At 40.3% G+C, this 16,748-nt stretch overlaps 3 protein-coding genes across 4 annotated transcripts; 1 reads left to right on the forward strand and 2 right to left on the reverse strand.

Annotated features, from left to right (window-relative positions):
- Positions 1-344: 344 nt before the first annotated feature.
- LOC147255776 (mimecan-like) lies at positions 345-3,340 on the forward strand. Its single transcript, XM_086213725.1, has 6 exons — positions 345-492; positions 596-659; positions 1,813-1,977; positions 2,071-2,273; positions 2,353-2,445; positions 2,567-3,340. Exons 1-6 carry the CDS (start codon positions 394-396, stop codon positions 2,735-2,737), a joined length of 795 nt encoding a protein of 264 aa, XP_086069851.1. The 5' UTR covers positions 345-393; the 3' UTR covers positions 2,738-3,340.
- uqcc5 (ubiquinol-cytochrome c reductase complex assembly factor 5) lies at positions 2,434-11,202 on the reverse strand. Its single transcript, XM_086213727.1, has 2 exons — positions 10,870-11,202; positions 2,434-3,340 (listed from the first exon to the last, which is right to left on the reverse strand). The coding sequence occupies exons 1-2, from the start codon at positions 11,021-11,023 to the stop codon at positions 3,249-3,251; spliced, it is 246 nt and encodes an 81-aa protein (XP_086069853.1). The 5' UTR covers positions 11,024-11,202; the 3' UTR covers positions 2,434-3,248.
- Positions 11,203-12,964: 1,762 nt separating this feature from the next.
- kctd6b (potassium channel tetramerization domain containing 6b) lies at positions 12,965-16,232 on the reverse strand. 2 transcript variants are annotated; one of them, XM_086212641.1, is made up of 3 exons: positions 16,049-16,232; positions 14,704-14,785; positions 12,965-14,609 (listed from the first exon to the last, which is right to left on the reverse strand). In XM_086212641.1, exons 2-3 carry the CDS (start codon positions 14,728-14,730, stop codon positions 13,923-13,925), a joined length of 714 nt encoding a protein of 237 aa, XP_086068767.1. In that variant the 5' UTR covers positions 14,731-14,785; positions 16,049-16,232; the 3' UTR covers positions 12,965-13,922. The 2 variants fall into 2 exon arrangements, with proteins under 2 accessions (XP_086068767.1, XP_086068766.1); XM_086212640.1 differs by having other exon boundaries at positions 14,704-14,789; positions 16,049-16,231.
- Positions 16,233-16,748: the final 516 nt, after the last annotated feature.

Raw genomic sequence — 16,748 nt, forward strand, 5'->3', positions numbered from 1 at the left:
TATATTAGATTTACCAACAGCGTAGAAAGGCCTCATCCAGGTGCAACTCTAAAGTACTATTCACATCTTTATATATCAGTAACAATGATTCACTGATTAATTTTCCTTTAAGGTATACATTTCTTTCTCACTTTGTGCTCAACTCATCAAATCTCACTTTTCTGCCTATTTAACAAAAATACAGTAATATGGACATCTGGATGGGTCATCATGGACAGACACAGAGTAACTGAATACACAGCATGTATTGAGTTAAAGTTTGCTTCCTTTTTTACACAGCAGTCCACTGGCAGCTTAATAAAAACTGGATGGAAAATTTTTCCTGCTCACATGTACCTCAGATCTCAGCACTAGCAGACTACGAGCTCTTTGCTCACCAGAAACCTCTCCAAAATGATGCATTTAAGGACTTTAATTTTAATATTTGCTATGGTACAATGTATACTGTCCTCTGCAGCAAAAAATGAATTCATGGAAGCAAGAAAAACTAAGGTAAAAACATGTTTTGACATTTTGGTACATTGTGTTAATGACTGAGTTGAATCTTGAGCCAGGAGGAAAGTATTGATATTATGAAGATTTTTTTCTTTTTCAGAGAGACATTGCTGATTATGATACCCCTGAAGCCATCGACCAAGCTGCAGCCCCAAAAGCTGATGGTAAGGTTTTTTTTTTAACAACTGTTTCACAGCCGATTATGCAACACTTGCTGGGGAATTCTTCCACATTTTTGTCAATGTAGCTCATATTATGTAATAATGGGGCTGATCAAATCTCCTCATCTAGACTGTGCACCACAGATGTTTCTTGCACAGAGCTGCCTAGATATGTATAGGCACTAAACCAATTTATGAAGGGATTTAGAAGTTTTGCATAAGAGTGTGCCTGGTAGGTTTCCGGCAATGACTCATTGATCACACGGCAACATACAAGTCCAATCATTCTTTGTTTTTCGGCATCATTTGTCCCAGACAGGCACAGATGTATCAGCCATGCATTGGTGTAGGACAATATTTGCCTTGTTGAATAACACTGGCCATATTCAAATGAAGTTGAATTTACAGATGATCAACTGTTGATGTGAAAGGTTAAATGCTTCCAAAAAGTGCAGAGTTTTATTTGACATGACAGATAATATGATAAAGGTATAAATTCTTTATGGACTGTATACAGCATGTTTCTGTATAAAGTCCTAAAGTCTTTTAGCCCACATACAGTATATATTAGCTTTCTAGGGCAGCATGACTGGGAGGTAAAAACGCATCCTTGAGCAAGGTACTGAACCCTTGTTGACCCCATCCCTGGCCACAGCGGCTTCACAAACCAGTGCAGCCATAATTTTGGAGACATGCCCAGATAAAAAGAGAAAAGGGACAGACATTCAGCATAAAACTCTATGCCAACTGAAATATGTTGATCAATGATCTGCTATGGCAAACTCAAGTGGGAGGAGCTGTAGGCCCAAGATATAGCACTTTTCTACCTTAACTCTACTCAAAGCAGTTTGCAACGTTGCCTCATAGGGTTAACTTACTAATAAGGAGCAATTAATTCAATATCTTGAAAAAGGAAACTTTTACTCAGTCACTGGGGGAGGCAAGGACGTAATCAGCAACCCTTCGATTTCTGGCTTTGCAACCCTTTGTTTCAAATTAAAGAAGAAATATGGTAATATAATTTTTATGTTTACCTGACACAAAAGAGGGTCAACAGTTCAACAGGCACAACCTAATTTTCGATCCCTGCATTTATGGAGGAGCACTCGAGTCAATTTAGTGACATGTTCACTTTCTAATTTATTTTCCCCATCAGAGCTGCCAACCTGTCTACTGTGTGTTTGCCTGAGTGGATCCGTTTACTGTGAGGAAGTGTCCCCTGACATGTCTGCGGTTCCTGCATTGCCAAAGGAAACTGCTTATCTCTATGCACGTTTCAACAAAATCACAAAAATCCGCAGTCAAGACTTTGCAGACACAGGTAAAGTAAAAGATGTGACTTTTCCATGTAAGATTTTTGTCCATAACTACCATCTTTCAAGGTGTTCAAGGTGTCCCTCTTTTTTCCCCCCAGCCACACTGAAAGTAATTGACCTAAGTGTGAATCTCATCTCTGAGATAGATGATGGAGCTTTTTCAACACTTACTAATCTGGAAGAGCTCATTCTTTCAGAGAACAGACTGACTAAACTTCCCGTACTTCCAACCAGTCTCGTATCATTCAATGCCAATTTTAACAAGCTTACAACCCAGGGTGTGAAGTCAACTGCATTTAAAGTAAGTGAACATGTGAGCACAACGATCTTATATGAAAATGCTACTGTGGTAATTTGACAAAGCAATTCTGTTGTTGCAGAAACTCACAAGACTTGCATATCTTTACCTTGGAAACAACGAGCTGACAGCAGTGCCCCAACTCCCAGAGTCTCTCCACATTGTGCACCTGCATGTAAGTTTTAGTGCAATCATGGCAATTAGTCAAAAAAAGGTCTGGAGATACAATTATGTCAATTTATTTCAGTCTGCAAAGCAAGTACAACTTTGTGATTGGCCTCCTATGTCTCTTGTAGAACAACAAGATCAAAACAATAACAGATGAGACATTCTGCAAAGGCAACACTAGCTATTACATCCGGACCAACATGGATCAGGTGAGACTGGATGGGAACCCCATCGTTCTGTCGGAGCATCCTCAGAGTTTCATCTGTCTGCAGACTCTCCCTTTTGGATGGTACAACTGAACACACCAAAGCAAACCAAATAACATACAATTCATGAATTACATTTTTATATACTCAATATTAATTCTAAATGCCTAGACTTTACTGTTGCAATTCATAGTGTCTGCATGTGAATTTATCATCTGATAGAAATTACAGAGGAGTTTGTGTTTGCTGCCGGTGCTATGTAAGTATCAAACATAACTGTGCATTTTTTGGTGTTTTGTTTTCCTTTTATTTGTTTAGCAGAGACCTTCATCTTAGCAGGTGCTTTCTAGTAACTTAAATCTTGGAGAAGTGTGATTTCAACCTCGCTCACACATTAATGGTAGCATTGAGGACTATATTAACAATAAAAATTGCATGTTAGAAAGTGAATTCTCTATCAGATGATTTTTTCTTACATTAATAGTTGTGATGTTGTAACCTGTATGGATATGCATATGCTTTTAAGCCATGTCCAGTCAGTTGGGAACCATGTAAGGAAGCAAAATTCCAAGAATGTTTCAGTTCACATGAATTCGACGATCAATCACTTGGCTGCAGGCTCATTAAGAACTATCAAATCATCTGCTAGTTTCTTCTGGTACCCCCGCTCAGAACGTTTTCTTCGGTAGACGTCATCTGGCAAAAAAATTACAGATGAAACTGAAATTAGGAACTTGTGATAACATACAATTTTGAGGTAATTCCAACCTTGCATTAAAATGCTTCTCATATCAGATTGTGTATGGATTGTGGATATGATGAAATCTAATTACATTTACATGAGTCTCCAGTGACCACACTGAGATCTGATCAGTCTGATCAACAACCCACTCATGCTGCACTAGTGACAGGGACCCTCACAGATGAAGACTGACTGTCAAACATATGCATGCATTGTCAAACTTTTGATCGTAAATGTGGACAACTGTTACCAGTGTTATCCCAAAAAGACATGTATTTCCACTCACATACTTGATGTGTATGGATTGACAATGTATTGAATGTGGTCAAAACGCATCCCTGACCACCTCCTGTGGTGGTTTGGAGGATAAATCTGCCTTTACTGCATCTTTGGCAGATTCACATCTGTACTTTAATGTGGTCAAGCATCAAATGATCGCTCAAAACACATTTAAATGTAAAGGGGACATTGATGCAGCAGAGATAATGTTGATACTGAGACAAGATCCTTGACTTCATGCTTATCATCTGTGAAGAACTGGCCTTGCTCACAGTCATAGTGGTGAAAATGTTAGTTCAGGGAGAGTTTATCTGATGACAAACTTGTACTTTTCTGACTATGACAAGTTGTTATACAGAATGTTTGAAATTCCTTTAAAATAAAACAAAAAGCTGATCAGAATCAGATTCCTTCTTCAATCTACAACTTCTACAATTTTTTCCATGCACTTCAGGCACTTTGCTGCATGAGTGAATGTGTAAAAGTTATTCAGGCACCAGTGAGTGACTGAGTTCAGACACCCAAGTTCACAAATGCAAATTATTTGTTGCAGAGAGTTGTGAAAACAGCTTCACAATGGGCACTGACTTTGCTTCTCCTGTTAAAATATGACAACTGTTGCTAATGGTGTGGTGACCCCGCCCCCCTCCCACACACACACACACACACACACACACACACACACACACACACACACACAGACATTCTCACACACACCTAATGCTAAACAGGAGGCCAAATACAGAAAACTCTGTGCAGATTCATGACTTAAACTGTGAGTAACAAATCAGCTATTTGTAGCAGTTCTACATGTTACTAAATGACCAGCAAGTTTCAGTGACTTCTGTTAACATTCAAAACACAACCCCTTATGACACAGTATGAAAGTGAAGCGTAAACAAAAAAGATTTATAGGGATTCTTTCAATTATGTCAGGCACTTAATAACCTGAGTCTGTCAGAGGCCAAAATAAATACTTTTAGTGGAAAAAATATGAGATGGACAATTGACTGATATCATTTTGCAGCCATATGGTGGTAGCTGCCTCTAGCATCCTCACTCTGTATTGTAAAAATTCAAATTTGGGCCTCTATCAATCATTTCAACCCAAACAAATAGAGACTGTTGAACTGATGGACACTTCTCTCATCTTGTAAGGCTCTTTTAAAGAATTAATGGGCACAATTTATATACGGTCTCTATATCTACTGGATTATAATGGAGGCTCTGTCTTTATTTTTTTTTTTTTGTCATGTTGAGTAGTGTCTGAGTTCAATTGATGATGCCTAGATTTTTCATTCAGAAGGTATGAGTTGTACTCAGGATGAGCAAAATTCAAGATTGATCGAATTCATTCAGCTCAACTGTTTTAGAACTAAAAAAATAGGCTAGGTTAACTCATTCTCATTCTTCATATATCTTTCTGGAATACTCTGCAGGTATTAACCCTATTATATGATCTAATGCCATGCTCTGTCACAACTTGGATATTGTAAAAAATAACGCCAATATGAAACAAATTCAACCCCAATTGCAGACAAAAGGGATAAAAATTCATGGACACATGATCAGCAACAGATCATCAGCTGTCAGTATTATACAAGTAACATAATGGAAGGCCAAAACTGAAATGGTCTCCTCATGTTAAAATGATCCCATCAGCTAATATCTGTACTTGGCCAACAGTAGCTTGAGAGGGAAAAACCCCATATCTTCTTAAAGCAATATTTCAAGTGTGTTTTACTTTTCAAGAGATGCCAAATCAGTGCTCTGAGCCCAGAAAAACATATTTTCCTGACTGTGTTATTTCTTTGTGAATTCAGAATGTAAAAAAATAGCTAGTCTCATATATTTAGCTTGAAGCTAGGGGCTGCCCATTGCCAGCAACTATAAATAAGAACAAAGTGTCAAAAAATGTCTGTTTATCTCTTAGGCACACTTTCACTTGAGCTAAAAATAAACCAACCCATCATAACTGTTCAGGATCAATTCCAGGTACCAAACCTGAAGCGTTTTAGTTCATTTTTAGCTCAAATCAAAGGGTTGTTGGATTAAACTGCAGGATTAAGCAGATGGATAAAGAAGATGTGGATATACCAGACAATGCACTTGACCGTTCTAGATGGAGGTTTTCGGTTGTCCTATTTTTGTTTGTATTCTGTGGCAAAGGGATACCATCAGCTTCAAGCTAATTATAGATGACTGGCTGTGTGCACTCTTTCTGGGGTCACAACTAAGTGACATAAGTGAAATAAAAAATGTATTATAATGTATTGATGATCCAACAACAGAATGATTTCTCTTCTTTGTACTGGATTGCATTATGCATCAGAAGTCTAAGGCCTGGGCGATATGGGCTAAAAATAAAATCTCAGATTTTTTCCCAAAAAATTCAATTCACGATTTTTTCAGATTTTTTTTTAAAGAAAATTACAAGTACAAAGACAGAGAGAACTCAAGACAAGTTCTCCTTTTATTTTATCAAACACTTCACTAACCACTGTACCACATCGTTAGCGATGTGCAAAGTGATGTGCTATCCATTGTGCCCCTTTCTTATTCTTCCTGGTCCTGTGGGTAAATGATTCCAGTACAGTAAGCTGTTTTTTAGTGGGAGTTTGTTGGTTATACCAGTCTTGTTGGCTGGATGCCTCTGTTTTAGATGTTGAAGTAAGTTTGTTGTGCTGCTGCCTTTTGTTGCAATGGGTTTCAGACAAACTTTGCAGTGTGCAGTCACTTTTTCAACATCTGTTGCTGCAAACTCAAACCAGTTCCAAACCACTGACGATACTACTCCTTTCTTAGAAACAAACTTCAAGCTCTCGTTAGCCATGTTGCGGCTATGCATGCTCAGGAAACAAAGGGGGGGGGGGGGGGGGTTTGGAAACTCCTGGGGGACAAAAGGTGCACCATAGTAAGAAGAGTAAAAATTTGAATTTTTACTCTTTAAATTGTCCGCAACAAAAACCATGAATTAATTGATAAAAATGGGCTGCATGGTGGTGCAGTGGTTAGCACTGTGGCCTCACAGCAAGAAGGATCCGGGTTCGAGTCCCGGCTCCGGCCCGGGATCTTTCTGTGTGGAGTTTGCATGTTCTCCCCGTGCCTGCGTGGGTTCTCTCTGGTACTCCGGCTTCCTCCCACCGTCCAAAGACATGCAATTTGGGGACGAGGCTGATTGGATTCTCTAAATTGACCGTAGGTATGAATGTGAGTGTGAATGGTTGTTCGTCTCTGTATGTTGGCCCTGCGATGGACTGGCGACCTGTCCAGGGTGTACCCCGCCTCTCGCCCGTAGATGCTGGGATAGGCTCCAGCCCCCCCGCGACCCTTACTAGTAAGGAATAAGCGGAAGATGACGATGGATGGATGAATTGATAAAAATCAATACATCGCCCAAATTATGGTCTGATAATTTGACCAGGACATAATTTCAGGGAACTACTTACAAACTGGAGAAGGAAACTAGTTATTAGTTTGTTCTGTGGAGAGACAAAAACTTTTGGTTTTTGATATTCCTAAATGGCTTCAGATTACCTCCTCCTTGAGCGACCACCTTATCGCGGTGGAGGAGTTTGCGTGTCCCAGTGATCCTAGGTAGGGGTGGGTACTGAACTTCGGTGCTTTAATAGCACAGACTGAAATGCCTTGGTACTACCGGGTACCAAAAATGTACTTGTTTTTCGGTACTTGCAACGTAAAAAGCGAAGCTCTGATAATACTACCGGTGGCGACTCTGGCGATGAGTGGTGTAGAATGGTAAGAGGAAGGCCCCGCTTTACTCTCTCTCTGATTGGCTTACCCTGATATCCTAACTGCCAATGAGAGGCAGAGTAGGGCAGTTCATGACTTCAACATCCAATGAACATTATACTATGCTTCTGGTAACACGTGTTACACGTGTGTGTGTGTGTGTGTGTGTGTGTGTTTTGTTACCTGCATATGTGTGAGAGATGCAAGAGATGGTAAGAAAAGAAATGCCCCCGTGGTCAAAAGTGTGGCTCAATTTTATTAGAATCAATGCCCATAGAGTGCGATGCAATATCTGCAAAAAGGATGTCGTGGCAAAAGATGGCACCACGTCAAATTTGATGAAGCACCTAAATGTGCACGGGATACATATGAGAGAATGCTGCATGGTGTCTGATGTTATAAAGGGCAGACCGTAGCCTTCCTCATCCCAGCTTTCATGTCAGCCTGTCGTGGATATGCCTCTTTCGAAATCTCTGCCACCAGATTTCTAAAGAGGCAAACTCAAAGTTTTGTAATGAAAGGTGTAATGTAATTTTCTTTACACTATTTTTTTTTTTTTTATTAAATTGTTACTGAAAAAAGTACCATACCGGAACCGGCACCGAAATCAAGGTAACCAGTACTGAAAATTTTTGAAAGGTACCCAGCCCGAATCCTAGGAGCGAAGTTGTTGGGGTCCTGCCCTCACCTATGGTCATGAACTTTGGGTAACGACTGAAAGGACAAGATTCTGGGTACAAGTGTCTGAAATGATTGTCCTCTAGAGGGTGGCTTGGCTCTCTCTTAGAAATAGGGTGAGAAGCTCTGCCATCCAGGAGGAGCTTGGAAAATATCTGCTGCTCCTCCATATTGAGAGGAGTCAGATGACGTAGCTCAGGCATCTGGTCAGGATGCCTCCCAGATGCCTCCCTGGGAAGGTGTCCAGGGCACATCCAAATGGTAGGAGGCCTCAGGGAAGACCCAGGACACGTTGGAGAGACTAAGTCTCTCAACTGGTCTGGGAACACCTCGGGATCCCCCGTGAGGAGCTGGACGGAGTAGCCGGGGAGAGGGAAGTCTGGGTTTCTCTACTTAGGCTGCTGCCGCCACGACCCGAGCCCAGATAAGCAGAAGAAAAAGATGGATGTTTGGATGGATGGCATCAGATTACCACCACAGGGAAGTTTCTGACAATTTGATGCAGCTCAGGGAATGAGGCAGAACACAGCTGAGATTTGGTTACAAGGATTGCTAATAGCAGGAGTGGTATGAGCTGGAGGGTGAAATTTTCTTTCTAACTGTCAATTTATGTTCCACAACAGTCACCTAACCTTCTAATAGTGACTGGGACTGCTGATGTAAGTGTGTGAAATGAGCTTCCTGGCCTGGACAACACTGCTTTCTTGTACTGTAGTGACTCATTATCGCCGGGGGTAAAATCTGAGGAAAGACTGAACAGGGTTGCTTTGTCCAAAGCAATACCAAGTCTCTCCATCTGTTCGTTAGTATTGTAACTATAGACGACATTTTTGGGTAATATTGCTTTTGATACTCTGCAACTTAACTGTTTTTCCCCAGTTTGGGATCAATACACCTTTTAAAAACTATGGGATTTTTTTAACCATCAATTTAGTCTTACAGACATAAGGCAAAACCTGATGGCTATTTGTAAATTGCACAGTCCAAACATGTGGGGTGCCATGGCTCAGAGGTAGAGTGGCCATCAAGCAAATGAAAGGTCGCTGGTTCAATCCTCACTTCCCCCTGAGACCACATCAAAGTGTCCTTGAAAAAAATACTGAGCCCCTAATCCCTTCCTCCTGAAGGCCCTGCGATGGACTGGCAACATGTCCACGGTGTATCCTGCCTCTTCCCCAATGTCAGCTGGGATAGGCTCCAGTCCCCCCCACCCCCACCCCACCCCACCCCACGACCCTTAACGGATAAATGGTATAGAAAATGGATGGATAATCCAAACATCTATTGTGTACCTCTTAAATGTGTAAGTGATTGCCTTTTCAAAAGAGGAACAAAATAACTGTCAGGAGCAAGGCTTTACATATGCCCAACAGGCTGTGCATAAGACTAAACTTCAATTGTGTGTAGGACCATGAATAGTGCCAGCTATTCTTTTCTTTTACTTCTTTTAAGGAGGCTTATTCCAAATCAGTACTTAACTTGGATTGCTTTTTTTCAGGGATTTCAAGTTTTTTGGAATAAAGATCCTGTCTCACCTACCTGTGACAGAACATCTGCAGACCAGACAAACTCGTTCTGCTAAATGACTCTCTTTCACTCACACAGAAACACACACACACACTTGTGCTACTGTCCTTATTAAGACACTATCTTGATATCCAAGCTCTAATCCTATTCCAAAGCCTTACCAATTGATACCTCCACTAACCATCACTCTAACTTTAACTGGAAACTCCTACTTTACATGTTATCATTTCTGGCCTTTCATCCCCTAATGGACTAGGGGCTCTGATAATGTTAATAAGGTCTCCAATAGGTAAGATAAATCAGGTACAGACACAAAAAAAACAATAGATAGATAGAAATATGGTTCTGCGTATTCTGAATCTTGTTCTACATATTTGGTAAATAAAGAGAAGCACAGGCTTGCTTTTTAAGAATTTGCATTCATAAATGTGGTATGAGCAAGGATTGATGATGACACCAACTTAATAATAGTGGGGTTCTTAGATAATTTACAAGGGCTGAAGGTTTTAATTTGAAATACCTTTTGAGCAGTTAATGGACTTACTTTTATATCGGACCTTTGTACCTTAGCACTACTCAAAGCACTTTACAGTGTCATCGAACTCACTTTCTCTCTCTCTCTCACTCACTCACTCACTCACACACACACGCACACACACGGTGGAGTCTGCTGTGCAAGGTGCCAACCTACTTGACAGAAGCAACCAGGGGTTCAATACCTTGTCAGGGACACATCAACATGGTCACAGAGAAAGGGAAATATACACCCAGAAGTAAGGGGGTAGTTGATAGGGATGCACCATAACATTACCAATTCACTGATATCAACAAATATTGGTCATTTCTTAGAATATAGGTGTATTGGTCATATGCCCCATAAGGCCCAGCTTTGCCCAAGTATCATATTTGCTCATTGTTTGTTGTTTCTGAAGAGGAAATTATGCTTAATCCTTTCCCAAATGCATTAGAAATAAAAAAAAACCATTACTTTTCCAAACTGATGTTTACGTGTATATGTATTTAATATCTACATGGGTAAATATCGACGATTGGCAATTAATCCGAGGTCTATCCCGAGCAACCGTTCACTAAACCAATCTCGTTTAGTCTCCTAGTGAGTGAGTGGTGGTGTGACCCCGTCTACGTTTAGTGAAGTGTGAACACAATGATAAGACGACGTTCGTGTTGTGCTTAATTAACCGGTTAACGTTACATTTAGAAACTCATTTTAGCGTATTTCACTTACAAAAAGTTTCTGTTCCTATCCTCACGTTGATCATGATCCACTCCATGACACCTCCGATGCAAAAAAAAAAGGGAAGAAACCTGTAGGTTCCAAAACGACGCTTGCCCGGCACAAGACTGAGGAGGTATTTTATACTGTAACTCCTTTGAAACATCTTCGACAGCGGACACTCATAAACGACGTCAGTAAAGAATCTACAGAGCCTCGCGTTTACTCGTAGGTATAGACCTCCTTGTCCTTTACGGACGTTATTATGACAGAGCAGGCAGCTTGTTCTTCTTCTTCGGGTAATATTCTCACACAGATTCTGTGTCTTCTCCTGCTGCTGCTGCTGCTGCTGCTGCTTCTTCTTCTACTTCATGTACGGCGGTGGGTACACGTTATAGCGCATTACCGCCACAAATTGGAGTGGAGCTTGCGCTCATATCAAAACCCTGCATGAAGAAAACAGGCGGAGTGAAGTTTGAAAATTGAAATATTGAAAAAACTACGGCAGCTTCACGTTGTGATTTCAAAACGACTGCATCTATGCAAGGTATAAAACATTACTTCTAATGTGTGTATTATAGGTTCTACGGTATTGGAAATTAAATCCGTTAGCATTTCATAACTAAAGCGGCATGGTGGTGCAGTGTGGCCTCACAGCAAGAAGGATCTGGGTTCGAGTCGCGGCTCGGGCACTGGATCCTTCTGCGTGGACTTTGCATGTTCTCCCCATGCCTGCGTGGATCGTCTCTGGGTACTCCGGCTTCTCCCCACCGTCCAAAGACATGCAATTGGTGACTAGGCTGATTGGATATTCTAAATTGACCACAGGTATGAATGTGAGTCCATCCATCCACTGTCCTCCGCTTCTGCTATTCATGCTATTAGGAACGTAGTTCCAACGGCTCCTGACAGAAGAGAAGAAGTAGAGCTGGAGATGAGGCATGAATAAGAGGATGAACGTCCTCGTCTCAACCACAGTATGTTGACAGTGAATATTTATTCCTACAATAATCTTTTTCAATAGGTAGTTGTTTTTTTTTGCTTTTTTTTCTTTTGACTTTCTTTTGTATAAACCTTATCTAATCTTATGATACAGCTTTATATTTTTAGAGTTTCTTCTGATACACCAGTGGTCAAAGGCAAGGACGGAGTCCAGTCCGTTGCTGAAGTCGGAGTAGTGCTGTTGGTACTGCTGATACCACTGTAGCCGGTCACCTCATCACCAAGAGGCCATGACTGGCCAATGCCAACCCTCCCCCACCTTGATTCAATCACAAGCTAAACCTCCAGCTCCAGGAGTCCAACTCCCTCTCATAACTGGTAACCCAGCGGCAGCTGACATTGTTGTCTTATCTGCAAACAGGAATGAGAATGCACAGAAAAATTCAGAGAAGGGGAAAAGATTTGCTTGCACTAATACCACCCCAAGGGGTGGCATGGCTCAGTGGAATAGCGGCTGTCTACAATTTTATTTGGCATACGCAACACAAGCAAGAATTTATACTGGGGGGGGGGGGGGGGGGGGGGCCTTAGTGGGCGACATGGTGGTGCAGTGGTTAGCACTGTCACCTCACAGCAAGAAGGTTCTGCGTTACAGCCCCAGCTTGAGCATGGGGTCTTTCTGTGTGGAGTTTGCATGTTCTCCCTGTGCCTGCATGGGTTCAATAGGTTCCAGCTACACCACAATACATCCTTTTTACAGTGGGGAGACTGTCCTCCAGTGGCAGTAGAGTCCGTAATGGGCACAGTCAGAGGGTCCCTTTCCCCAGACCCACAGCTGTGAGTGAGTACAATAAGTACATGGGAGAAAGTAGGCACCTCTGACCAGATGCTTGGGACTAACTCGGAGCACACAAAAACCAAGATGTGGCCCATGACAATTTTTTCAGCACCTGCTGGACATTGCTGTGACCAACAGCTCTGTGAAATGCTCCGTGGCTTGTCAGCAGCAGGCCCTACCAAGCCTGAAACTAAACTGGCATCAAAAGGTGTATACTGTAGATGTATGGGTAGTAATTCATTTATTTACCATACTTACTGTCAAACAAAATAAGTGACTGACAAATACACAAATGGATTTATTTGAATGAATGAGATGACAAAACACAGCACTGGGATCTCTCAAGTCTAATAGCATATAATACTGCAAAGCAGACACATTAAATACAAACATACATATGTATTATATATATATATATATATATATATATATATATATATATATATAATAAACACACACACACAAAACACATGCAACAACTACTTGGGTGTTCAGAAATAGTACCATATACAGATAATAGGGAGCTAGGAGACTAATTTTTTCTACTGTAAACTCAACTAGAAGAAATGTGGCTTAAGATAATCATAACTTAGTATCAATATAGAAAATTACACTCCTGACATCCTGGGATCCAAATTGAGTCTTGGTGCTAAACTAACTTGACTTGTTATCAAGAAAGCTTGTATGCTGTTTGTGTTACAGACTCTTTTTCATGTTTACTCATATTTTGATCAGTGTTGACATGAATGAATGTTAAAATGTAGATTTGATGTCCAAAGGAAAGAGGAAACTATGTAAATATCACTTTTTCGTTCTTTGATGTACATTTGATCCTGCACGTATATATGCATAGAGGGCGACATCCATGCTTCCAATTTACAATCAGTTACTGACTACAGGAAAGATCAGTGCCAGTAGAGGAGGAATTCACAATTCTAAAAGGTCAATTTAACCATGAATTTGGATCTGTCAATGGGATAAGAGGGTCTCTACATAAATAAAATCAGTGACATGGGGTCTTTCTGTTCTACAAGAAATACTTCATCTTCATTTTTAGAACCGACCATCAGTGAAGTATTCATATTTGAAAAAAACTGTCAAAAATGTTGATGTAACACATTCAAGCACTCAAACAGATATTAAATCCATAATTCATACTTGGGACCTATGTAGACATTTGACCTAAAAAGACATTACATTTCTGAAAAAAAGTACATGATGTTCGGATTTAATAATAAACCGTGTAATAGTAAAACAAACTAGCAGTAATGTCACCTAAAACCCCTCAATCTTCAACTTTGTGAGCTGGTCTACAGAATGTCCAATGATGTTCCACTGTGTTCTCATTCGCACGTTCACTCATGTGATGCACTCGTGTGTTCCGAATAGTGAAGCCTTGTTTCATTATGTAATCCATGAGGTGAACCCGTAGGGACACCTCTTGATGATAGTCACATGGTCCGAAGGTGAAGGACACCTGGCAGTCCCGGGTGTCCATCATGTGTTTGTTCCACTTGGTGAAATTGTTGGAAATACCTTCCAGCAGGGCATGAACCTTGGTGGTTATGGTTAGCTGTGTGATGATAACAGCAACAGGGTTTGAATATTTTGACAGTTTTCGAGTGCTTGACAGCTCCACTACTTGCTCAAAGATATCAGGAGGATACAGTGGCTTGGGATCATTAAGGCACTGGATCAAAGGTTCGATCTGGTAGAAGTCTGCCTCTTTCCTCAAAAGGTCTGTCTCTGTGAAATCAACTGGGAGGGTAAGCTCAGATGTCCGCAGGAAGTTCAAAATGTACCTGAAAAGTGTTCCATCACGATCGATGAAATAATTCCCTTGGGAATCACGAGTTGTGGGGAAATCTCCCCGAAACATTGCGCCCAGCATGGAGTCTGGATAACGTTGCAGCGTGGATAAGCTGGTCGTGTACAGATGGCCTCCCACATTCAAGGTAACAGGAGTAGTCATCTAAAGTAATGAGAAAAATCAAAACTAGGTAAGCTTCCATGTGTTGCACACACATGCACTAATGTTATTTGTCTGGTTTCAAACTATCTCTTACCCTATGTCCCCAGTCTCCATTATCCATTTGTAGAGCAATACCCACTTGGTCAGAACCAAAACACAGAGGGAACAGATGAGGCCTGCCTTGATTCAATTACAAATGTGAAAGAAAATACAGTCAAATCCTTTGCTGTAATCAAGTAATGCAGACTATAAGGGACTGAGGTCTAAAAATATTATGGGATTAAATACATCATATTTTTCTAGAATGTTTATTTACTGAGGGCAATGCTGAATTGTGGATTTAAAGTTGACTGTGATGATGACTACCTTTATATGACAGAAATTGGTAATTTTGTTATATTTAATTCACATATTATTCAGCTCTCCATTATCAACTGGATCACAACAGAAGCAAATTAATTCATCCTACTGATTACAAAACAAATGTATGTTAAAATCCACCATAGTGTACTCCTACCATATACTGCGGTACCATTTTTTAAATCCTAATTCTTTAACACTTTGTGCATCTTATCTGACGATAACTCTCTTGTTTACCAGCATTAGCAAGTGAGGTCACATTCACATATGGCATGGCAGTGGATAATGTTAATCTGCATTTAGAGAAATGCAGAGAAAGTTTACATGTTCAAGATATTATGTCCATTCAATTAATCCTTAAAATAAAGTGATAAAGGGCTAAAAGGTTTATTACAAATTATTTTATATTACAAATGTTATTGATTGATATTGCATTTGTGACATGATTTGCAATATTAATAGAAATACAATTTTTTCATCATTATTCTCATTTTCAATAGCAACCGAATTTAAACAGCAATGTGATGTTTGTTAGGATTCGATTCAAAGTTTGACACACATGAAGGCATGACAGTACATCTATGCAGTACTGCTACATTTGATTTAAATTTGAGTTTTTGAAACACAATAAGCCTTAAACTCACGGTGGCAAGCTAGTATATTTGCACTACACACTTTTGTCTGATGGCAGCATGTGTATCGTTAGGATACTAGAGCAGACCAGGATCCAAATATCAAAGTGAAACAGGCACTGCTACGGAGGCAGCAAGCTAACGTTTGTTTAATAGGCAATGATGCAGAGCAGCATCCGACTGCAACAATTTTCTTTCTCTGCTATTAAAACGAAGTTAGCTGAGATCACGAGCGACAAAATAAGTTTTCAGCACCAATTGCGAGCCATTTAAAAAAATAAAAATTAAGCTATGGCGTTTAAATCCATTGAGAATTGTAATAGATAGCCCACTGCTAGCTAGCAAGCTAGCTAATATAGCCATTAACGTCAGCTGATGTTACTATTAAGGTTAAAACTGTCATTTTCTTAACTTCAGAAGTCAGATGAACGTTACATAAAACCTTACCGACTCCCCTTTTATATGCTTGTTCTTAGCACTTTAAATGCACGGTCCCGACGTCGGTATTTGTCGACGCAGCCAGTCACTGATCTTCGCTGCTAGTTGCATCGGGAAGCTGGGCTTAGATCCAGGTTGCAGTAAAACTGCGCACATTCGGGGGAGTAGAGGGAGGAGGTTCTGCTGCAACGACAGCAAACACCTCTGCATGCATGCTTTAGTTTTTCTACACATGGTAGCACCAACACGTGCTCGGGGCATTTATGCCATTGATGACTTTAGGTTTGCTTTTTGTCATTCAAAGTTATTCAGGGTTTCATTATCTAACTATGGGGTTTATTTTCTTGTAGGGTGGATTTAGGGTGATTGGTACAAATAGGACACTAGAACTTAAAGCCTTAATTTATGGATGTTTTATTTGTTTGTTTGTTCATCTGTTTTTGTTTTTTTGCTGAGCTCTAGCTTTGAAACCAAAAAATCCATGGGCGCGACTTCTGCATCAAGTTAGTGGGCGGAGCAAGCAATGAACGGGAAGTTGGGTTGACATTGCTGCAGCTTAGCTAGTTCTTTTCATCAGGTCGAAGAGTTGTCATCTAATATACAGTATTAATGTATATAAACTGTCACATACTGCAACAAAATCAAATTCCTGCTTTTATTTATGTATTTTTTTACAACCACCCTTTAGCAGTAAAATGAATTCATAAAG

This window comes from Aulostomus chinensis, chromosome 9 (genome assembly GCF_037954235.1).
Source record: "Aulostomus chinensis isolate RoL2024-O1b breed Wild chromosome 9, RoL_Achi_v1.0, whole genome shotgun sequence".
Taxonomy (NCBI): domain Eukaryota; kingdom Metazoa; phylum Chordata; class Actinopteri; order Syngnathiformes; family Aulostomidae; genus Aulostomus; species Aulostomus chinensis.

Excerpts from the sequence above, each read along its gene's own strand:
- LOC147255776 (XM_086213725.1), top strand. The coding sequence starts at position 394 with ATGATGCATTTAAGGACTTTAATTTTAATATTTGCTATGGTACAATGT. Across the intron at positions 493-595 it reads TGGAAGCAAGAAAAACTAAG|AGAGACATTGCTGATTATGA; the intron begins GTAAAAACATGT and ends TTTCTTTTTCAG. Across the intron at positions 1,978-2,070 it reads TCAAGACTTTGCAGACACAG|CCACACTGAAAGTAATTGAC; the intron begins GTAAAGTAAAAG and ends TTTTCCCCCCAG.
- uqcc5 (XM_086213727.1), bottom strand. The coding sequence starts at position 11,023 with ATGTTTCAAAGGAGTTACAGTATAAAATACCTCCTCAGTCTTGTGCCG. Across the intron at positions 3,341-10,869 it reads GATAGGAACAGAAACTTTTT|ATGACGTCTACCGAAGAAAA; the intron begins GTAAGTGAAATA and ends TTTTTTTGCCAG.
- kctd6b (XM_086212641.1), bottom strand. The coding sequence starts at position 14,730 with ATGGATAATGGAGACTGGGGACATAGG. Across the intron at positions 14,610-14,703 it reads ATGGAGACTGGGGACATAGG|ATGACTACTCCTGTTACCTT; the intron begins GTAAGAGATAGT and ends TCATTACTTTAG.